This window comes from Lethenteron reissneri, chromosome 72 (assembly GCF_015708825.2).
Source record: "Lethenteron reissneri isolate LAM-NWPU_2019-01 chromosome 72, ASM1570882v1, whole genome shotgun sequence".
Lineage (NCBI taxonomy): Eukaryota > Metazoa > Chordata > Hyperoartia > Petromyzontiformes > Petromyzontidae > Lethenteron > Lethenteron reissneri.
Genome location: NC_083850.1, coordinates 2,319,939 through 2,343,638, shown reverse-complemented (window position 1 = coordinate 2,343,638; position 23,700 = coordinate 2,319,939). Strand labels below are relative to the sequence as shown.

Genomic DNA, 23,700 nt, shown 5'->3' with positions numbered 1-23,700 from the left:
TGCAGTGGTTAGCATTCTGCGCTACGCACCCAGCGACCTGAGTTCGATTCCCGCTCACAGTGACAATTACCTGAACCGGTTCTGCTCTATATCGACTCACCAAGTGGTGAGTCGATATAGAGCAGTGGTGATGTGTAGTACACATCACCACTTCTCTATATCGACTCACCACTTGGTGAGTCGATATAGAGCAGAACAGGTAGCAGAGTGTGTGTGGAAGATGTGAGTGGAGTGAGGTGAAAGGTACTAGAGAGCGTGGAGGAGGGAGCGTGATCCACAGAAGTACTGGTGGATTTGCTCTATATTGCTAACAAATGACTTACGCACCTTCTTCCAGCCAGATATTAACTGGTTGAAAGCTAAACATTTTTTTTATTTTCCAGTTAAAGTACACTGAGGTATATAGCGCTCTTTCCGATGCAACTTAGCCACAAATGATAGCGAAACGAAGCGGCTTATCAAGTGGAAATGTATCGCCTACAAATGCTCTACATGCGTGACGTTGATTGTAAATGTGGAGGGAAAAACCGGAGGAGGCGGAGAAAATTCCACGCGACCACCAAGGCGAGAAGATGCAAGTTCCAAATATACACACGTCAGGGTCGCGATCGAACCCATGAACTCCTGCATCCGAGGTTCGGGAGGTAACATCTCCTTGTCACCGTGGCACCCCGAAGACTTTATGAACCTCCTCACAGCCACCTCCAGGTCGCAAACCCATCTATTGGCGCTTTGCTGGTTTAGTGTCTCTGTCAAGGCCAGTCTAACACGCAATGCCCAGATACCATCCACGTTTCACGATGGCCACCACGCCCCGCTGCCTTCGCTCGTTCGGGCACTTCTATCAATAATACGACCGAGTTATGATCATTGGGACCAAAGGTTACGTCCAGACAGATTATTGGTGTATATAGTTAACGAACTTCAGTTGCTAGCCTATTTGTGAGAAGACACTCTGTGTGGACGGGTTTACTGGCAATCGTTAAAATATGGCACCCAGAATGGGTGGGGGTCATTGGTCATCTTCATCCTTTCTCTCCATGGGCAGTGTTGAGTCTTTGGCAGTGTTAAGTCTATGGGCAGTGTTGAGTCTATGGTGCAGTGTTGAGTCTATGGTGCAGAGTTGAGTCGACGGACAGTGTTTAGTCTATAGACAGTGGTTGAGTCCAGGGGCAGTGTTGAGTCTATGGGCAGTGCTGAGTCTATAGACAGTGTTGATTCTATGGATAGTATTGAGTCAAGGGGCAGTGTTGAGTCTATGGTGCAGTGTTGATCCTATGGTGCAGAGTTGAGTTGATGGACAGTGTTGAGTCTATGGGCAGTGTTCAATCTTTGGGCAGTGTTGATTATACGGGCAGTGTGAGTCTATGGGCAGTGTGAGTCTATGTGAAATTAATCAAACCAATTATTTATAGCATAGGACCTAGCTCATACTGATAGACCCTCCAGCATTCCATGCCTCTTCTCTCACACAGTGCTCAAAGTGTCACCCGTGTGACCTCCTCACTACGTAGTAGCTGCTATGGTGCAGATATTAGAGATAGGTGGTGGAGACAAACATAATTAACATATAGATATATTATTATTATTATACAAGGTCGCCCAAAGGTCAGGACACACCGGGTTGTTATTATTATTGTACAGCGTGGCCCAAAAGTCAGGACACATCGGGTTATTATTACACTGGGCTAATAACTCAGTGGGCTTTACCTGATAAATAAAATAGTTTATGTTTTAGAATGGGTCTCCTTGAGCATGGGTCTCCATGGGTCTTTGTGGGGTTTTGTGTGTCTCTACGAGGCTTTGAGTCTCCATGAGTCTGTAGAAACATGCACGCAGAGTATGTGGCTGCTGCTGTACATTCCCACGTGATGATGCTGATAAGCCACTTCCTTGAGCGGCTATAGTGTGTGGCCAGGTCGCTTCTGAACATAGCTAATAGCTCAGAGGGGTTTTACCTGGTAAAATAAAATAGTTTTAGCGAGGGTTTATGTGGTTCTGTACGAGTCTCTGGATCTCTGTAACTCTTTATGGGTCTCTGTGGGTTCGTATTGTTCTCGCTGAGCTTGTAAGAAACATGCGTTGATAATATTTGGCTGTTGCTATAAACCCCGGCATCTCTCCCACTTCAGTAAAAAAATATATTGCTGTGGTTTTCACACCTGATGATGATTGCTTGTGTTGCAATCGAAACGTCGTGATTTAATTTACTTTTATTTGTATTTTTTATTTTTCAACTACGTGATTTTACCGAAAGAACCAAAGAGTATGGATCCTTGCAGTCACAAAAACTTCCAATCTAGAATGTTGCTATAAATTCCCACAATACAGACAGTCCCCGGGATACAGAAGGGTTAGTTTCCCGAGAACGATCCGTAACCCACATTTACCATATGAACCTTATGGCGGGACCCCGGGGTCCCATAAGCCCCCGGCTCTCGCATAAACATATTATAATGTAAACAAAAACTTTGCGCTTTTTCCCCAATGGGTTTGAAGGATGGTGGCAAGTATTGGTTTGTTAAACTATGCCTTTAAAACTGAAAACTACTTATCTGCATTATCTCTTTTCAAATACATTATCGAAAAAAGAATTTACACCCCTCTGTCAATCATCGTGTTTCTCAGTATGGATTTGTGAACACACTTTGTAAACAGTACATAAAATAGTACGCGTTTTCAATGCGCTATTCAAATTGTAACACGCGTTTATACCAATGTTACTGTACAGAGTAGTGGGTCGCCGCTCCTCTTATTCACATTGATACGAGCGGTATGTGGGGACTATGGCTTAACCGCACAAACAACCTATCTGCACAGATGCATACGGACAAGATAAGTATTATCAAACAGGAGGGATTAACGGTGCAACACATCTCATCTGTTAAACATCTGCAGGTAATAGGATTGTCATCGATTAATCCTGGCTGCAGACATTGGTAGGTCACAAATAATGAAGATAAGAGAGCAGTTTCACTGAATTAGGCAAACCGTTATGACAAATAAAGGACTTAAGTCGTGTAGGAAGTTTGAGCAGCTTTGGATAAGACATGATCCTGTCCATATGCGAGCATAAAGTGCATTCGCTTGTTCAGTTCTTGTGCGCATGCGTCCTCGCTGCTGCGCGTGGACGACACGACAACAAAAATGATCCGCGCCAGGAAATATTTGTGCCTCCCCCACCCGATTACTAGTTCGTTTTCTATCGCTGCTTGTATTGTATCACTGTACATATGCTCTGCATATGGTGTTCGACCAGAAGACGCCAAAAGGCGCACAACTCAAAGACAACGCACTATCAGAGTAATGAGGGCTCGGGGTAAGCATTTACATCATGAGGCCTCCTTTGCCAGCAGCAAAATATAATAATAATAGTTTTTTAGCCTTTTTTCTGGCAACAAAACTGAAACCTTTTTTTTACGAGGAATCATGTTTGCATTAACCACAATACCTGCAGTCAGCATGCAAACCAAAAACACACTGATAATGTATGCATTGTCCTTGAAATTGATTGGTCCACACCAGAGACACCTTTCCTTAGAGCCTAGTCTCATATGGTGTTCGACCAGAAGACGCCAAAAGGCGCACAACTAAAATGCTTACTCATGATGTAAATGCTCACCCCGAGCCCTAATTACTCTGATAGTGCGTTGTCTTTGAGTTGTGCACCTTTTTGGCGTCTTCTGGTCGAACACCATATGAGACTAGGCTCGAAGGAAAGCTGTCTCTGGTGTGGACCAATCAATTTCAAGGACAATGCATACATTATCAGAGGGTGTTTTTAGTTTGCATTCTGACTGCAGGTATTGTGGTTAATGCAAACATGATTCCTTGTAAAAAAGGGTTTCAGTTTTGTTGCCAAAAAAAGGGTAAAAAACCTATTATTATATTTAGCTACTGGCAAAGGAGGCCTCATGATGTAAATTCTGAATGTTTGTTTATGTATGTAGCCAACTTAGGCTAGCCTTGGTTCTCCGTTCACTTTCAGCTGAGACTGTAAGCTATCGAAGTGTAATTGTGTTACATAAAGTAAATAACTCGAGTAATAAACGTAAATCTTTACTCACAGAACATAGCCTATATCTAATTGTTTATGAATACCACAAAACAGTGTAATATATTAATTGTTAACAGAAGGCAGTCAATTCTGAATGTTTTTCCCCCCCGTGCATTAGGCTCGCTGTGGGCTGAGACCAAAAGCGGGGATGGGTTGGGGCGGTGGGGAAGATGCTGCTCGCCTTACGCCTCGCAACCTCAAACCACTACACTACTTGCGCTTACGTAACTAACGCAACCATTTCTGCATATTGAAACATTATTTAACACGATTCATGGGAGCATTTCCGTAAGGTCGAATTTCCGTAAGTCTGGTTTTCTTAAACCCGGGGACTTACAGCATCAGCCACTTCGTTGAGATGCAATAATTTGTCGCGAGGTTTCTTCTGAAAAAAATACAGCATAGCTCAGGGGGCATTACACCGAGTAAAATAAACGTGTATGGTTTTAGTTGCTCCAATAGCAACGCAATCCAACGACACTGTAGCCTGCAGCATTTAGTTTAATGAGTAACAGACTTTGTTTTTAAACCTCAAGGTTGATTGCCCTTGTGTTGAGAAGTGAGATTATGGCACAGCAGTTGGAATAGGGAGTGTCAAGTTCCTTGAAGGCACCGGCACCCGTTATGGCAACCCTACAACAGTCCACAGCTGCCCCAGTGTGTCGTGCTAAAAGTAGAATCAGAAGTGAGTGAGAGTATAAATGAGAGTGCCAATATTTGAGAGCCAGAGACACAAAGACCCCCCCATATAACCATAACATACTGTGGGGGAAAGTGGTGTTATCAAGAGGCCGCTGCTCACGGTCTACACCCATGATGATTATCTGAACTGGTCCTGGACCTCCCCTAGGTTGGCTGAGCCTCAAATGAGTGCCTGGTGCGATGTGTAAGCATCGCGACCAGGGATTCAAAGGCGGCCGAGTAGGCGTGGTGCTGGTCACCCAGCTCCTTGTGTTTCGTGCCGGCCTTGATAGGCACTGCTACCCTCTAACAGCACTTGCCCCAACAGTATGTTGAGGCTACACGGGGAACGTTTGTCTGTGTCATTGAGTTTCTATCTGTGAGACCCATAAACTCACATAGAGATTGGTATACTTTCATAGAGACCCATATACTTACATAGAGACTTTCATAGCCACACCTAGACTTCCATAGAGACCGGTATATTTTTTCCGCCTTCGGCTGCCCATTGCAAACGATTGTGACTGCGGAGAACAACGAGCAGCAGCGTTTGACTTCACGCTGGTGGGATTAGAGGCCAGCCCCTTGAGCGGAAAGAATCGGCCGCACTGTGGGCAAGATTTGCTGCTCGTCTGCTGGATGGGATTCGTGTTGTGTCGGCTACAACAGGACTCGCTTACAGTTGGGTGATATTTCCTCCCACGTGTCCACATTGATATTGGCTGCCTTGACGTGTCTTTTAAAGGACGTAGAAAGGACGTAAAATTACAGAGACCTTTAGACTTACGTAGAGACGCATACACTTACTTAAAGACCCATAGACGTACAGAGACATGTAATACCATATAGGGTGATTATTATTATTGATGGTTGGTCAAAAGTCAGGACTGATAGGGTTATTTTTGCCTATAGATTCAACACTGCCCGCACCTCCGATTAGCACGGTTGCCTGCATATGGTAAAAAAGAAGTTCAACATACGGGCAGTCCTTGGCTTACAAACCTAATTTGTTCCTGAGACCCGTTGATAAATCGAACAGTTCGTAAATCAGAACACAATATTCCACTATATTTAAATGGCTATACGGTCAGTGTTATGTTATTATGGTTCAACAAAAGAGGAAGCATTGTTAAACTCATAATTAAGAACAAATATTGTGCATTAGCATGTACCACTGGAACAACAAATACTGTATAGTAAACAAAACATAAAATAAAGTAACATAAATAGAAAAAAACTTGCATTTTCACTTACTTTGAGTTCTGATGTTAACTTTCTTTGTCGGAAGGGGGACATGAGTCATCACAATTGTACACACACGGAGCAAGCACACAAAGACACAGAGACACACACACACAAAGACACACTCAAAAAGACACACGCAAAAAGAGACACACACACAAAGACACACTCAAAAAGACACACACACTCAAAAAGACACAAACACACAAAAAGAGACACACACAAAGACACACACAAAGACACACACACAAAGACACACACAAAAAGACACACACACACACAAAGACACACACACACAAAGACACACACACAAAGACACACACACAGACGTACAAACACACACACACAGACGCACAAACAAAGACACAACAACAACAACCGCCATTCGCCACTAAGTGGCGGTGACGTCACCACGACGCTTGTGCCAGGCCATGTGCACCTTGAGGCCACGTGAAGTGTCGAACGCCCGCTGGCAGGAGGTCACGGGGCAGACCCAGGTGCCACGGGTCGACTGACCGAGATGACCGAGATGACTGGCTGATGCGCCACCTGTGCCCCCTACTGTACCAACTTGCTGTGCTTTAGCCACCCGGCGCTCCGCTCGTTGTTGTAAGCGTCGCTCCTCCGCCCTCCGTTGTTGTTGGAGGGCGACTGCCTCCAACTGCCCAGTAGCGTCCTTCACGAGCCTCCTCCACTGAGGCCGATCTTGACACCGCTGGTACCAGTCATCGGCAAGTCCACTCAGCTCCACGTCCTCCTGTACCACATCACTCCATCTCTTCTCTAGCCCGTGCCGCGCCCGTTTAGCCCCCTCGATCCGGCCGAACAAAAGCTGTTTAGGCATGCGGTGGCTGGGCATGCGGGCTACATGACCCAGCCACACACACAAAGACACACACACACACAAAGACACACATACAAAAAGACACAGACGCACAAACACACACACACAAAGACACACACACAAAGACACACAGACGCACAAACACCCCAATGACAAAGATCCCCTGTATGGACTAAAGACTGTAGGGGCAAATGCTGTTAGCGACCAGCACCTATGAAGACCGGCACGGCACATGAGGGGGTGATTTGCCACCGCCACGCCCGGCCGCCTTTGTCTCCCCACCGCACCAGGTACCCATTTGAGGCTGAGCCGACCTAGGTCCTATTCATATAATCGTCACTGGTGTAGATCGTCAGCGGGAAATTGAACTGTGGTGGCCAGGTTGGTAGCACAGCGCGCTCACCATTGCACTACTGTTCCCCCCCCACACAAAGACCCCCCGTGTAGCCTTTACAGAATGTAGGAGCAAGTGCTGTGAGCGAGTGGCACTTATGAAGGCCAGAACGATACACGAGGGGGTGGGTAGCCAACACCACGCCCGACGACTTTGTCTCCCGAGCGTGCCAGGCACTCATTTGAGGTTGAGTCGACCTAGGTAGGCTCAGGACCGGTTCAGATAATCTTCAATGGTGATGGCCATGAGCAAGACTCAAACTCGGGTCGCCGCTTGCGTAGCGCAGCGCACTAAACTGCTACACTACCGCTCACCATAAACTCAATTTAACACACACGCCCCCACACACAAACACTCATTCCCACCGCGAGTCCAACTCATTACATATTGCGAATGATCGCTCCTCTGAACAAAATACTTCCACGGTTCAAGTTTTCAATTTCGAGGTCGCGTAAGTCAATGTTTATATTTCATGGAAGCTGGTTCGTACGTATTCATGTTCGTAAGTCGGATGTTCGTAAGTCGATGACGGCCCGTACATGCATGCACGCCCATAGACTCAACACGGCCACGTTGGCTCGGAGATGTTAACTACCTCGCCAGGTAAGCAGGAGGTCGTCGATTCGATCCCAGCCCTGACACCTGCTGTATATTTGGAGTTTGCATCTCTCTCTATCTCCCCATGGTCATGTGGATTATTTTTTGGGTCCTCTGATTTTCGCTTCCACATTTTAAATCAAAATGCGTTCACAGCTTGAATTTGTGATAGCCATGTCGTTTCTGAAAAATAGTTACATAGCTTACAGTGGGCCTCACCTGGTAAAAGAAAACTATTTTGTCGCTTTAGTTTTACTGCTCATAGAGAGAAAAGGACGCAACTATTACCACACCACATTCCAATTAACATACCCAACAAAGCAACCACAAACTGCCTTTATCTCTTTCCTGACCAATCACAGAGCACGACCCGAAGAGACTGTGGGTCTGTGGAACAGAGGTAAGTAACGTCACGGATCAGTGCAACGTGCTTGGGGTCAGCCGCAGCTTGTCTGCGGACAACAAGGCGAACGAGTGAGTGGGCGAGTGAGTGAGCAGGTGAGTACGTGTGTGAGTTGGTGGGTGGGTGAGTGAGTGGGTCAGTGTGTGGTTTGGTGGGTAGGTGAGTGAGTGGGTTGGTGGGTGAGTGGGTTGATGAGCGAGTTGGTGGGTGAGTGGGTGAGTTGGTGGGTGGGTGAGTGAGTGAGTGGGTGAGAGAATGGGTGGGTGAGCGAGTGGATTGAGTGAGTGTGTGGTTTGGTGGGTAGGTGAGTGAGTGAGTGGGTGAGTGGGTTGATGAGTGAGTTGATGAGTGAGTTGGTGGGTGAGTTGGTGGGTTGGTGAGTGAATGAGTTGGTGAGTGAGTGCGTGAGTGAGTGTGTGAGTTGGTGGGTGAGTGAGTGGGTGAGTGAGTATGTGAGCTGGTGGGTGAGTGAGTGGGTCAGTGCGTGGGTAAGTGAGTAGGTGAGTGAGTGGGTGCGGTAGTGGAGCGGTTAGCGCGCTGCACTACAAACCCGGCAACCCGAGTTCGATTCCCGTTCACGCCCAACACCAGTGACGATTATCTGAACCGATCCTGGGCCTCCCCTAGGTTGACTCAGCCTCAAATGACCAGTGACGATTATCTGAACCGTTCCTGGGCCTCCCCCAGGTTGACTCAGCCTCAAATGAGTACCTGGTGCGATGTGTAAACATCGCCACTGAGGAGACAAAGGCGGTCGGACGTGGTACTGGCCACCCACCCCCTCGTGTGCCATGCCGGCCTTCATAGAGTGCTCGCTAACAGCACTTGCCCCTACAATCTGTTGAGGCTTTACGGGGGGATCTTTATTTTGGTCTTTGTGGGTGAGTGGATGGGTGAGTGGGTGGGTGAGTGGCTGAAGGTGTCCTGGAGCCTCCCCTAGGTCGACTCAACCTAAAATGGGTACCTGGTGCGGTGTAGTTCTGGCCACCCACCCCCTTGTGTGCAATGCCAGAATTCATAAGTGCTGCTCGTGAACAGCATTTGCTCCAAACAGTATGTTAAGGCTAAACGGGGATTTCGTTTTTGTCTGTATTGCAAATATGTACTGCTGGCTGTTAGACTAAAACTGAACTATTTAAATGTTTTAGAAGTGACCTTGGCACAAATGATATCTCAAAGAAGTGGCTCATCATCATCATCATCGGGGATTTATCAACGCAGTGACGTTAATCCTCAATGTGGAGGGAAAAACCGGAGGACCTGGAGAGAGAGAGAGACGCAGACTCCAAATATACAGCTGGCATTGTCAAGGTTGGGATAAACCCACGACTTCCTGTATACCAGGCGAGGGAGACAACATCTCCTAGCCACCGCGGCGACCCTTATTGGTCATAGTGGGGGAAGTGGGGTCGAGGGGGAGGGAGCAGGGAGGCGACAGGGTGACTGACTATACTTCACCACGCTGGTCAGTGCGAGGTTTGAGAGTAGGGGGTGGTGAAGGTTTGGGTTCGTGTGTCGCTCACCACTGACGTTAGCCGTGGCCTGTCATTGAATTCAGATGCCCAGCTTCGTGACTCACTCACCCACACACTCAATCAATCACCCGCTCTTTCCCTCACCCACACTCTCAGTCAGATACTTAGTCGCACACTTACCCACCCACCCACTCAGCCACTCACTCACCCAACCATCCACTTACTCACCCATCCAGCCACCGACCCACTCACCCACCCCACCCACTCACACACTAAATCACTGAGCCACTCACTCACTCGCCCACCCATTCACTCACCCACCCACCCTGCCACCCACTCACCCACCTACCCAGTCAGGAGGGAGGAGAGAGATGGCGGGGTTGATGGAGGAGGAGGAATGGCTTGCCCAATATTTATCGGGGATGATGAGAGGTGATGATAAGGTGAGGGAAGAGAGGGAGGAGAGAGGGGAGGAAGGAACGAGTAGCAGAAGGAAGCTGCACGAGGGAGGAGGAAGAACATCGTCTCTTTTCAAAGTGGGTGGATGGTGGGGAGGAGTTCAGAGTCGGGGTGGCTACACAGGAGTCACGTGATTTATTGGAGGCTATAGCTGGTTTATGTAAAAGTTGTATAATTGTTGTAAAGCACTTTGGAATAAGGCGCTATATATACATATAGACAGGATACATTCGATGAGATGGGAAGGAGTCAGGGAGTGGTTTGCCCCACACACAGAAGCCGCATGTCTTACTGGAGGCTCTAGCCGATTGATGAATCACGTCTTGAATGGTGCTGAATATTTCTCTTCGCAGAGCCGTTCACATATCACGGTCACCACTTCCACCTCAACCACAATATCCATCACCGGTGAAGAAGTTAACAATCTGGTCGGATCCATTGAGAAGCTGAAGCGATAGAATCCACGATGACGGTTCGAGGAATCCAGTCGTGGCACTTCAAGACGTACATCATCTCCTTGGGGCTCACGCTCATGGTCAGTGAAGTCTCTCTCTTGGTTATCATGGATCGTACTTCTTACATTCGTCAAACTATGGCGTTAAATGGAAAATATATACAGGCGTACCGCCTATAGCGCTCAGAATTCGTTCTTGGTAAACAAAGCGCTATACGAAACGGCGCAATATGGGGTCATTATAACAGCGTTCCTATGGAGCTGCGTACCAACAGCACTCTTTTTTACTACAGCAATATTCGAGGGCTTCATTGGGGTATCGGTAATAGCCTTAATAATGATAATGCACATATGATAAATATTTTACAAATAAAACGAATACGTTTGAATAGTAATAACGAAATAAAAATTCAATAAGTTACGTCTTCACTAGTGCATTTGGTCGGAGTTTGCATAACATTAACCACCGTCTGCCATCAACACGTTCTGTGGGAAGCTATGTTAACCAATTGGATGACTTGATCCATGGATTGGCAATGAATCAATGCAGTGATTAACCCTCGATGAATTGATACCCCAATGTGGCTGTCGGATCGACTATGAGCAGTTTCGCTACAATAGGTGGCCCAAAAGTCAGGACACATAGGGGCATTAATGTACATGGTGGCTCAAAAGTCAGGACACATAGGGTTATTATTATTATGCAGGGTGGCCCCCAAAAGTTAGGCCACTCACTCACCCACCCACTTACAAACTCACTCACTAACCCACTAACCCACTCATCCACTCACGCCCACATTCACTCGCCCACCCACTCACCTACTGGAAAAAATATATACAAGGTGGCCAAAAAGTCAGGAAAATCTAGAGATATTATTGTGCAGGGTGGCCCAATGCATTTCTATGGGTCTCTGTGTTTGTGTCTATGGGTCTCTATGCAAGCATGTGGGTCTCTATGTGACTGGGCTGAGATAAATCAACTAATTCCATGTGAGAATCCGGTATAACCAAAGGTGGCTGGCCTCAGCACTCTGACATATGGGACACCTCAATCAAATGTATTTTTGATGCGTTAACAACTGTCCTTTTCTCTTTCAGATACCATTACAAGTCTTTACTCTGCACACAGGTATGTAATTAAGGTATATAAGTAACTCAACAAAAATCTTACAGAAACATATCTACAGGACATGTTTTTTTGCAAGTATCAAAGTATTAAAATAAAATTGTGTTTTTCCCTTTCTTGCAATACAGCAGATGTTAAGATCTTGATTTGAAGTTTTCGTGACTGCAGGAATCCATACTCTTTGGTTCTTTCGGTAAAGTCACCGAAAGATCTTCTTGGTTCTTTCGGTAAAGTCACGTAGAAGGGAAGTAATAAAATAATAAAAATAAAACATAATAAAACAATTCTCACGACGTTTCGGCCACAACGCAAGCAGCCGTCCTCAGGTGAAAACCAGATCCGTCGAGGCGACAGAGTCTGAATGAAACAGCACACGGGCTTAGAGCATATATATAAGCTGGGCGCATTGACAAAGGAATTTGCATATCAACAGGAATTTAGCATATTTATGGGAAATGCAGGAATGTAATTAGTACTGCATATGCATGTGCATTATGCAGGATTAACAGCATCAAAGGGAGCTGCAGTTACTGCTGCTGCAGCAGTTGCTGCTGCTGCTGCAGTTTCTGCTGCTGCTGCAGTTGCTGCTGCTGCACTTGCTGCTGCTGCTGCACTTGCTGCTGCTGCTGCACTTGCTGCCTTATCCATTTTAATATAACACTATGTATTATTCTACCCACCCTAATGTGTATCATACTGCTATATGTTTACTGTACAATTACGACACCATACATTACTCTGCACACTGCACCATGCCAGTGAGTGGAACGCGGTCTGAAAGTCACCGTTAACGTGAACACAATCAGTTAAGATCCGAAATGGTTTATTACGTCCTTCCAATGATTGCTAAGCCAGAATCCATCTTCTCGGTTGAAATTGTCTCTGTGTTTGTATATGTGGATCGCCTCATGAACGAATCTCTCATGATAGCCAGATGGCTTGCAGAGAACCTCTGTCTTGGAGAAGTCAATGTCATGTGAGCCCACTGAATTGTAACAGTGATCTGCCACGGCTGAGGTGTTTGTCCTACCGTGTTTCAGGTCTGCCTTATGTTCACGGATGCGGTCCGAGACATGTCGTTTGGTTTCTCCAATGTAACTGCTACCACAGAGGCAACTTAGTTTGTAGACGCCAGGGTACTGTATGTCTGGAACCACATCTTTTACAGACGGGACCAGATCACGGATTTTATGTACTGTGTTGAATCGGACCTGGATCTTGTGTTTAATCAGGATTTTGGAGATCTTTTTTGTGACCCCAGCAATGTAGGGTAAGGTGATGGTCTTGAAAGGCTCCTCAACAGGATCCTTCTCGACGGACCTGGTTTTCACCTGAGGACGGCTGCTTGCGTTGTGGCCGAAACGTCGTGAGAATTGTTTTATTATGTTTTATTTTTATTATTTTATTACTTCCCTTCTACGTGATTTTACCGAAAGAACCAAGAAGATGAATCCCTGCAGTCACGAAAGCTTTAAATCGAAATTTAACCGCCTCTACGGGGAGGGTTTCCACATAACTTTGAGATCCTTCAACAAGCTCCGGGATAAGAAGGCTCAGCTAATCGAGTCTCTCACCTTTCTGAAGAGATGCCGCGACTCTAAGGTAATACCAAACGCATTTACACTAACATCTGCTGCTGTAACTTCTTCTAATGCGAAACGAATTCTGTATAGAACTAGTTTAGCTCTTATCTCAGAGAAAATCAGACTTACGCGCACCGAACTAGATCAGTTAGACAAGACACTCTACAAATCACACTTATCTTTGAGTGTAACAATGTCCACATCGGATTGGGAACATGTGGAAAAAATGACTGCCTCTTCAGCTGCCGCTATGTCGACTAAATGTAAGGACAACTTGATTTCCAAATTCAACCGCCTCTCAAACAAGAAACCGGACCCACACATTGAAAAGCTAGATGTTAACAAAGTCGTAATTAATCGCAGTAACAGTCCTATTTCTGAAGGTTTGAAATCCGTTTTAGCTAAAGGACTAAACTTTGCAGTCACACCTAGACACATACCAGTTAATGATATAATTGCTCGAGTAGATGTAGCTCTCAAGGGCTTGAGTCACATCGCTGCAGACGTAGCAAGATCTGAAATCTCTGTAACCCTCAAAAACGCTAAGATGCCAGCTAGCAACATTAGCAAAGATGAGCGTTTTGAATTAGCTCAATTAAAAAAGAGGGATGACATTGTCATCCTCTCAGCCGACAAAGGCAATGCCACTGTCATCATGGACAAAATAGAATACAACAACAAAATTCAAGAACTACTCAACGATGGCAGCTATACAAAAATAAAAAGAGACCCCACCAACAGCCTCGTCTCCAAAACCAACAACATCATTTCTGCTTCAACCGCATTAATTGATCAGACCAAACAGTTCTCGTTGAAACCTTCTGCAGCCAGGCCACCAAGATTGTACGGCTTGCCAAAGATACATAAAGAAGATACACCTCTTCGTCCCATTGTCTCTACTATCAACTCCCCCACTTACAAACTGGCTCGTTTTTTGTCCGAAATCCTACGGCCTTTCACTGGAAAAACCACCTCTGCAGTACTAAACTCTACTGACCTGGTATCGACAATCAAGGGGATTGCCCTGTCCCCAGACGACCTGCTTGTCAGTTTTGATGTGGTTTCCTTGTTCACCAAGGTGCCTGTGCCTGACACCATCGCAATCATTGAAGACTTGGTTCATCAAGGACTGAATGCTGGGGTACCCCCCCTGGTGAGACACTGCGTAACCAATACATACTTCACCTGGAATGGAACCTTCTACAAGCAAATTGAGGGCACCCCAATGGGCTCCCCCCTATCTCCGGTTGTAGCCAACATCTTCATGGAGAAATTTGAGACGGACGCCATCCAGACTGCCACTCTACGCCCGACCTTATGGAAGAGGTACGTAGACGACACTTTTGTCATCTGGCCACATGGCCGGCCTGCTCTAGACCAATTTCTCGACCACATCAATTCCATACACCCAGCCATCAGATTCACCATGGAAGTCGAAAATGATGGCAAGCTACCCTTTTTGGATGTCCTAATCAAAAGGAGACCTGATGGTTCAATGAGCCACTCTGTCTACAGGAAAGCCACCCACACGGATGCTTATCTAAAACCGGATTCCCACCACCATCCATCCCAGAAGAATTCCCTCATCAAGACTCTATATCATAGAGCCCAATGCATCTCCGACCATGAACACATTTCCAGTGAACTCAAACACGTACGCCAAGCTCTTAAGGCTAATGGTTACTCCGACTACACAATCCGCAAAGCCATCACTCCAACCATCAAGAAGGATCCTGTTGAGGAGCCTTTCAAGACCATCACCTTACCCTACATTGCTGGGGTCACAAAAAAAAAAAAAGATCTCCAAAATCCTGATTAAACACAAGATCCAGGTCCGATTCAACACAGTACATAAAATCCGTGATCTGGTCCCGTCTGTAAAAGATGTGGTTCCAGACATACAGTACCCTGGCGTCTACAAACTAAGTTGCCTCTGTGGTAGCAGTTACATTGGAGAAACCAAACGACATGTCTCGGACCGCATCCGTGAACATAAGGCAGACCTGAAACACGGTAGGACAAACACCTCAGCCGTGGCAGATCACTGTTACAATTCAGTGGGCTCACATGACATTGACTTCTCCAAGACAGAGGTTCTCTGCAAGCCATCTGGCTATCATGAGAGATTCGTTCATGAGGCGATCCACATATACAAACACAGAGACAATTTCAACCGAGAAGATGGATTCTGGCTTAGCAATCATTGGAAGGACGTAATAAACCATTTCGGATCTTAACTGATTGTGTTCACGTTAACGGTGACTTTCAGACCGCGTTCCACTCACTGGCATGGTGCAGTGTGCAGAGTAATGTATGGTGTCGTAATTGTACAGTAAACATATAGCAGTATGATACACATTAGGGTGGGTAGAATAATACATAGTGTTATATTAAAATGGATAAGGCAGCAAGTGCAGCAGCAGCAGCAAGTGCAGCAGCAGCAGCAAGTGCAGCAGCAGCAACTGCAGCAGCAGCAGAAACTGCAGCAGCAGCAACTGCTGCAGCAGCAGTAACTGCAGCTCCCTTTGATGCTGTTAATCCTGCATAATGCACATGCATATGCAGTACTAATTACATTCCTGCATTTCCCATAAATATGCTAAATTCCTGTTGATATGCAAATTCCTTTGTCAATGCGCCCAGCTTATATATATGCTCTAAGCCCGTGTGCTGTTTCATTCAGACTCTGTCGCCTCGACGGACCTGGTTTTCACCTGAGGACGGCTGCTTGCGTTGTGGCCGAAACGTCGTGAGAATTGTTTTATTATGTTTTATTTTTATTATTTTATTACTTCCCTTCTACGTGACTTTACCGAAAGAACCAAGAAGATGAATCCCTGCAGTCACGAAAGCTTTAAATCGAAATTTCACCGAAAGATGTTAAGATGTTCAAACACCAAACATCCTGCTTGGTTTTATTGCTAGAGAGGGTAAAAGGGTAAAACCAATCACTCTCTTTTAAAGACTATGCATGTGGCTGTGAGCAAACATGCTCTGATAATTATCAGAGCATGTTTAATCACAGCCACAACTAATTTTTTATTGTATTTTTTTTACTGAAGATAATTATTTAATTCTTCATGTTAAATGTGTAGTGAGTTCCAGGGAGACTGACGACGGAGTTGAGGCACACTCTTATATTCAACTCAAGGGCAGTAACAATACTTGAAGGGGTAACGGCCCCTTCACCCGTACTAGATGGGATAACACCCCTAGCACTATTTCCCCTGTCCTATTCCCAGTCCTCCTCTAATAGTGCTATGGGAGGCTATCTGATCCGGCCCTGGTAAAGCACGGATCCCGGCACCCAGCTAACCCGGCCTTGCTCTTACAAGAGCAGAGGTCCAGAAGCTCTTGGGGCCACACCACTGGCTTGCCCTGCTCGGCCCTGACAAGGGCAGCGAGACAGGGGAGTCCCAGGGCCTATTCTGCCGGTCTTCAGACTTCACTGGTAAGCTTCTTCCACACTGGCCCCGAGCTCTCTGGCTCCCCGCCTTTTATAGGAATCCCCTCCGAGGGGTGGAGTTATGGGGGATCACAGCGCCTCCATGGCCCCCCAGGGTTAACGGATGCAGACGTGGATGTAGACACCCGTGTGTGGGTGCAGACACCCTTGTGTTTTCTGTCCGCCCTTCTCCCCGTAATAACCCCCCCCTGTACAGCCCGCAGCCGTCCCGGCTGCAACAAAACCCCTCAAAAGCCAACAACAATAAAGACTTAACACAGTCAACATGTGTGTGCCCCGTAACAATAACAAGGGTAACACACAACCGACGGTCCCCTATAAATACCCAAGCCCCAACATGCAAACATATGTACAGTGTGATTCCCCACCCCCTCCCAAAAGAAAAAAAAAAAGGTGAGCGAGCCCCACGGCAGCGGAACACGCGCGGGAAGCAACTCATAACAACCGGCGCATCTTGGCGCAAGTCCGTGCAGCGGGCCCGTCACAAGGCCCGACCCGGTCGGGCCGGCGGCGGGTGTTGACAGTTCAGGCGCACGGCCCTCCGGCTTCTCGGACGAGCCTGCGCTGACCCCCTCGAGGGAGTCTGGCGGCCAAGAGGGCGTTAATCCTTGGACCCCTGAAGGCGGAACAGTTAGCAGCGGATCAGAGGCTGGTGGTGAACCCGCCCTCCAGGAGTCAGTGGACCCCCCACATGTTCGGCCATAGTTGTGAAAGGAAGCATGTGGCACAAAGAACGGCTTCAACCGTGAAGGGTGGACGAACCACCGACGCTTCCCCCATTTAATGCGAACACATTGGGGTCGCACAACCTGCACAATTTCCACGGGGCCCCTCCGTGGTCGCAACAGCTTAGACGAGGTAGCCAATGGCACCTGGGGACAGTGTAGCCATGCTCTGTCGCCCGGGTGCCATTCGTGCGTGTGTGACCGGCGCAATCGCAACCTTTCATTCGCCTTCTGGCGAGAGTCAGAGTTTTGAATAGCCGCCTCCCGTGCCTCAGCCAACTTGAGGATATTAAATCTAACATGGTCAGCCAATTTGGACTTAGTGTGTGGTGTGGAAATTCTCAGCTGGGTCGCGACAGGCGGGTCAACTTCGCAGCCATACATTAAAAAAAATGGCGAGAATCCGGTCGCCGCATGAGGAGCCATCCTGTAAGCTGCCAGAACTCCCGGGATCTGAAGGTCCCAATCGGTTTGGGACTCAGATACCTGGTGGGACAGCATGGACGTAATAGTCCTATGCAGGCGTTCTACCATCCCATCCGTTTGTGGGTGGTAAGGGGAAGTACGAATTTTCTTCGTACCGAGAAGCTCACACACCTCGTGTAAAAGGGAACTAGTGAAGTTCTTTCCCTGATCGGTCAACAATCGTTCCGGAGCGCCCTTGTCGAGGACATAGCCCTGGACAAAAGCCTCCGCAACGGCTGCTGCTGCCTGGTTGGCGAGGGGCCAAGCCATAGGCCATCGCGTGAAATATTCCACGCCAACCAGTAGGTACTTATTACCCCTAGGCGTGGAAGGAAACGGCTCCAAATATCAAGAGCGACAAGCTCATTAACCCGGGTGACCGAAATAGATTGGAGCGGTGGGCTGGCTCCCCTTGCTGGCCGCTTCCGTTGAGCACACTGGGTACAAGACTGCAAGAGATCGTCCACATCCCTTGCCATGCCCGGCCAAAAGAAATTAGCTGGAGCATGGCAAGGGTTTTGTGGGTGCCCAGGTGCAGGAGTCGCTCATGAGCAGCCCATACAGCCCTACCCCTCAACGTGGAAGGCACCACCAGCCTGTGGTGGCGGATCGTCCCATCCCAATGCATGAAGAGGCCCTGGCACAACCCCCATGAGTCAACGCCCGACCTCCCCTGACCGGATCCTCCCACGCGACGCCATAGCGCCAGGAGAGAAGTATCCTCCATTTGGAGGCACCCCCACTCCGCACCTGACAACCCCAGTAGGGAATCCTTCCTTCCCATTTCAATAGGGCCAATGCTCGAAGGAGTCTCAACGGCGGCCGCAAGGACCCGATCCTGGTCGTCGCTCGCAGATTTGCAACACCCCGAGCCCAAGAAACAAGTGCAATCCGAAGTGGCCGGAAGGCGCGACAGGGCATCGGCATTAGTGTGGCGAATCCCCTTGCGATATTGTTGTTTCGAAATCGAAATCCTGAATGATCTCCAGCCATCGGGATAATTGCCCCGATGGCTGGTGAATACGCAGGGCATACTGCAATGCCGCATGATCTGTATGGACGGTGAAATGCCGGCCGTACAGATATGGCCGGTACTGTTGAATAAAGAAAACAATAGCCAACAGTTCACGGCGGGTGATGCAGTATCTTTGCTCGGCAGGAGACAATACTCTACTACCGTAAGCCACTACACGCTCCACACCACCAACAACTTGGGAAAGCACGCCCCCAATCCCCGTATTGCTCGCATCCGTGTCGAGCACGAAAGGTACAGAAAAATCGGGGTAACTCAACGGCGGGGCCCCCACCAAGGCGTCACGAAGAGAGTTAAAGGCGGCCTCCTCTTCCGGCCCCCAATGAAACTTCACCCCTGTTGCCGTTAAGGCAAGTAACGGCTTAGCGATGGAAGCGAACTCCGCGACAAACCGCCGGTAATATGAAGCAAAACCGATGAAGCTCCTAACCTCCCCCACCGAGGTGGGAGTCGGCCAGGAGCTGACACAACGCGTTTTGGCGGGATCGGTTGAGATACCTGACCGTCCGACGATGTGACCCAAATATCTCACAGATTCGTGGAGCAAATGGCACTTTTGTGGTTTAAACTTCAAATTAGCTGCGCGCATTTTGACAAAGACGGCCCGAAGCCTATCAAGATGTTCCTCAAATGTCGTCTAGGTAAATCAAACAGACCTCCCATTGCAAGCCAGCGAGAACCAATTCCATTAGGCGCTGGAACATTGCGGGAGCTGAGTGGAGCCCCATAGGCAAACGATTAAGTTGGAAGAGGCCGTGCGGTGTTCGAAAAGCCGTTTTGGGCTTCGATTCGTCATCCAAAGGAAGTTGCCAAAAGCCTGACAGCAAATCCAAGGTGGAGAAGAATCGTGATCTAGCCAGGGCATCCAGAGATTCGTCCATTCGAGGAAGCGGGTAAGCATCGGCCACCGAGATGTTATTCAAACGCCGAAAATCAACGCAGAACCTTAGGGACCCATCCTGCTTTTTAACCAACACTATGGGTGCACCCCAAGGGCTGGTTGAGGGGGAAATAATGTCAGAAGCCAGCATGTCATCTACAGCCGATTTGACATGATTTTTTTCAGCGGGACTTAACAGAAAAGGATTTTGGCGGATAGGAGCGTTGTCACCGGTGTCAATATGGTGGCGCAGCAATTTTGTACATCCGATATAATATTTGTGCTTACTAAAGACGTCGGAAAATTCTCGCAAAAGGGTACGCAATTTAGCACGTTGTGAGTCAGATAGGTCAGGTGTCTCAGCACAAAGTGCCTCGTCATAGTCTAACTGCAGTTGCGGCTGAGAAGCGGTGGCCACCTGGCCAATGATCGGCGTTTCCGCAGGTACCGGAATCGCGTGTGCGAACACGGTTCCTTGGGAAACCACAGCCGTCCGTGTCCCGACATTGAGGACCGTGATGAACGGGTCCTCATCCCCTTTAACAATAGTCTGGGCCGTCACCAAATCTGGCCCATTCACCCCGGCCCTAGACGGCCCCAGCAAAATGCCCTGGTCCAAGACCCCTTTAGCGATCGGTCGATGCAACCTCAGGGGCACGAGCATCTGTGCCCCTGGGGGTACGCGCACCGTTCGAGCAACGAGCGCCTGTACCGTTGCACAGGCTGTACGCAAGGCAGGGGTGGAGGGCAAGAACGTCATACGTCGGCCCGATAGAAGTTTGATGCATCCCTGGTCAATTAAAATTTTGACAGGCATTTCGGCCAAAAAGTCTGTCCCCAACAGGCACGGAATTGCCAGAGAGGAGGAGACCAACACCGGCCCAGATAATTTAATATCTCCGATAGAAATTTGCGCTCGAATTTGGCCGATGATACCTAACGAGCCCCCGTTTGCAGCGTAACACGGTATGTCGACGGGGAGCAACGGGCGACTCTGAACGGGCAGGATATTATAAATTAAATCGGAAACGATAGTCGCCGATGCTCCCGTGTCGATCAATACCCGTACTTCCACCCCATCAATGTGCCCCGTGACAACGGACGACCCCGCCGACACAGCCACAACACGGTGAGCCAACTCGGACCATTGGCCCGGTTGGAGCGCCCTCCCCATCAAGCCGCGACCCGACGCACCAGCACCCGAACCCCGATAATCGTGTATCAGGGCATGTGAGAAAGAAGTGGGTGTGCGTGCAGGCCGAACATGTGGGGTGCCACGACTTGCCAGAGGATGTTGTGGAGGCTTTTGAAGAGGGCCGTCCTCAGCCCCAGTTCTTACCCCGCGCTGTCGAGGAGCCCGGCATCCTGAAGCCACGAGCCGGTCGCCCGCCAGACCGCCATCCCGCAGAACAGCCCGCAGCGAAGACCCCCTCAGATTCGGAGGTGGTTGCCGCAACGGTGTGTCCCGCAGCTGCCTTGTTGGCCTTCCTCCGTTGGGAAATTTGGTTGGCATGGATGTGCCTTGCAGCCCGCAATGAAGACATGTCCGCATCATCCTGCGCCAGGATGACGAAGTTGAAGTCGTCGGCCAAAAGCAGAATTTTTTTGGCCACCATCGCGTCCACCCCTTCCTCGTCCATGCGCAGGAAGGCCGCCTTCGCCAACGCCAACAGGGCCGTGCGGTACGCGAGTGGTGACTCCTTGTCGTCCCTCTGCCGCTCGTAGAAAAGCTGGCGACAGTCGGAAGGTGGCCCATAAACCGTGGCCAGCACTTGAAGCACCGACCGCAGTGTGGAGCGTGCCGTCCTGGGTGCAGCAGTGACGGTGCCAAGGGCGTCGCTATCCAGCATCGCCGGAAGAGCACGCAGCGCCTCGTTGTCCGTCCACCCAGCCATCTCTTGGTGGGCGAGGAAACGGCGCTGAAACCCACTCCAATCGCCGCCGCTTGATACGAACTCCTGCAAGGCCGGCAGGCGTTGCTGAAATGTCGGCTCCGTCTCCGACGATCGCCCAGCACCCGTACCGTCTCCATGGACAGTATGGAGAGCAATGGCGGACCCCAATGGAGGTCGCGCCGTCGGTGACGCGTTGGTTTCGGCTTGGTCGGTGCTGTTGTCCGCTGTTGAGGACCTGGCGACCGCTGATAGGTAGCCACTGCGACCCGCCGATGACGTGGTGCTTGCTGGTTGGGCCCCGTTGCCCGCGTGACATGCTGGGGCCCCTCCCTCGGCTCCTACTGTACCCGTGGCGGGAAGTTCAAGCCTCCGGCCCATCGCAAAGGCGGGAGTTTTGGGCGGGCGCTGTCCGTCTTCACGGCGCGCCGCTCCCCCCGGCCCCAGGCGGGTTATCTGCTCCAGCGTGGCGGCCGCTGCATATAGGAGCTCCGCCAATCGGGAGTGGGCCAATGCCAACTCATCAGCCAACGTCCCGGCTCTCTCCGACTGCCCTGCTGGTGGTGGAGCCGGCAGCGGTTGGCCAGGTACGTCGGCGGCGATATCTTGCACCGCCTCTCCCAAGCTGTCGTCCTCTCCGGGGTCTTGGGTATGAGTTGTCCGTCTCGTATCCATTCTTTCGACCACTTCTGATGCCAGATGTAGTGAGTTCCAGGGAGACTGACGACGGAGTCGAGGCACACTCTTTTATTCAACTCAAGGGCAGTAACAATACTTGAAGGCGTAACGGCCCCTTCATCCGTACTAGATGGGATAACACCCCTAGCACTATTTCCCCTGTCCTATTCCCAGTCCTCCTCTAATAGTGCTATGGGAGGTTATCTGATCCGGCCCTGGTAAAGCACGGATCCCGGCACCCAGCTAACCCGGCCTTGCTCTTACAAGAGCAGAGGTCCAGAAGCTCTTGGGGCCGCGCCACTGGCTTGCCCTGCTCGGCCCTGACAAGGGCAGCGAGACAGGGGAGTCCCAGGGCCTATTCTGCCGGTCTTCAGACTTCACTGGTAAGCTTCTTCCACACTGGCCCCAAGCTCTCTGGCTCCCCGCCTTTTATAGGAATCCCCTCCGAGGGGTGGAGTTATGGGGGATCACAGCGTCCAAATGGCCCCCCAGGTTAACGGATGCAGACGTGGATGTAGACACCCGCGTGTGGGTGCAGACACCCTTGTGTTTTCTGTCTGCCCTTCTCCCCATAATAACCCCTACAAATGTAATGGCATTTTGGGAGGCAGATTCATGGCAGAAAGGCGCCACATTTTAACCAACATTTCGACTTGATTATTCGCCTGAAAAGGCCTTCAGGCTAATTACAGGCAATTGGAGTACTGACGCCTCTGTTTCTATTGGACAGGGGTTGGGGAACCTATCGTCTTTTCACTGCATTTCACACAGCCCACAACTTCAGTTCATATGGTCCATGACATCATTTTAAACAACCCACGACTTAATTTCACATGGTTCGTGACTTCCTGTCATATGAACCGACACTGTATTTTATATGACCTGCAGCCACATGAGGCCTACCACTTTGAAAATGATAAGTAAACATTTTTCTCTTTCACATATCCATGTATCCAAGTTTAAAACAGAAGTATATTTTACATACATCCCAGGAGAAACACACTTAACCCAGTTCTCAAGAAATTAGTTTTCAACTTAGATAAAAAAGTGCATAGCTTTAGTAGCGTCCTAATATTGGAAGTAAGAGCGATCCAAACGGCCATAGAAGTGCATCCGAAAGTGTGCGATGTGGTGACCATCTTTGTTCGATGGTGTGCCAAAAGCAACTTCTGGCGAGGATGACTGGAGTTTGCATGATGATGGTTTTTGCTCCTTGACGAGAAAAGTCAGCGTTGAGGCTGTGGGT

At 48.9% G+C, this 23,700-nt stretch overlaps 2 protein-coding genes across 5 annotated transcripts in view; one reads left to right on the top strand and one right to left on the bottom strand.

Moving 5' to 3' along the window:
* The window catches only part of LOC133361317 (zinc finger protein 91-like), a gene marked incomplete at its 3' end in the record, with an annotated part of 1,159,662 nt that overhangs the window by 178,705 nt on the left and 957,257 nt on the right, over positions 1-23,700 (bottom strand). The window lies entirely within an intron of this gene.
* Positions 8,197-23,700, top strand: part of LOC133361255 (adhesion G-protein coupled receptor F1-like) — a 45,510-nt gene continuing 30,006 nt past the window's right edge. For 2 of the 4 annotated variants that reach the window (XM_061580157.1, XM_061580154.1), the window contains exons 1-3: positions 8,203-8,313; positions 10,506-10,687; positions 11,705-11,735. In XM_061580157.1, coding sequence (XP_061436141.1) covers positions 10,619-10,687; positions 11,705-11,735 — 100 coding nt within the window. In that variant the 5' untranslated portion in view covers positions 8,203-8,313; positions 10,506-10,618. Of the gene's footprint in view, positions 8,314-10,505; positions 10,688-11,704; positions 11,736-23,700 lie in introns of all 4 variants that reach the window. The other 2 variants (XM_061580155.1, XM_061580156.1) reach the window with 2 other exon arrangements.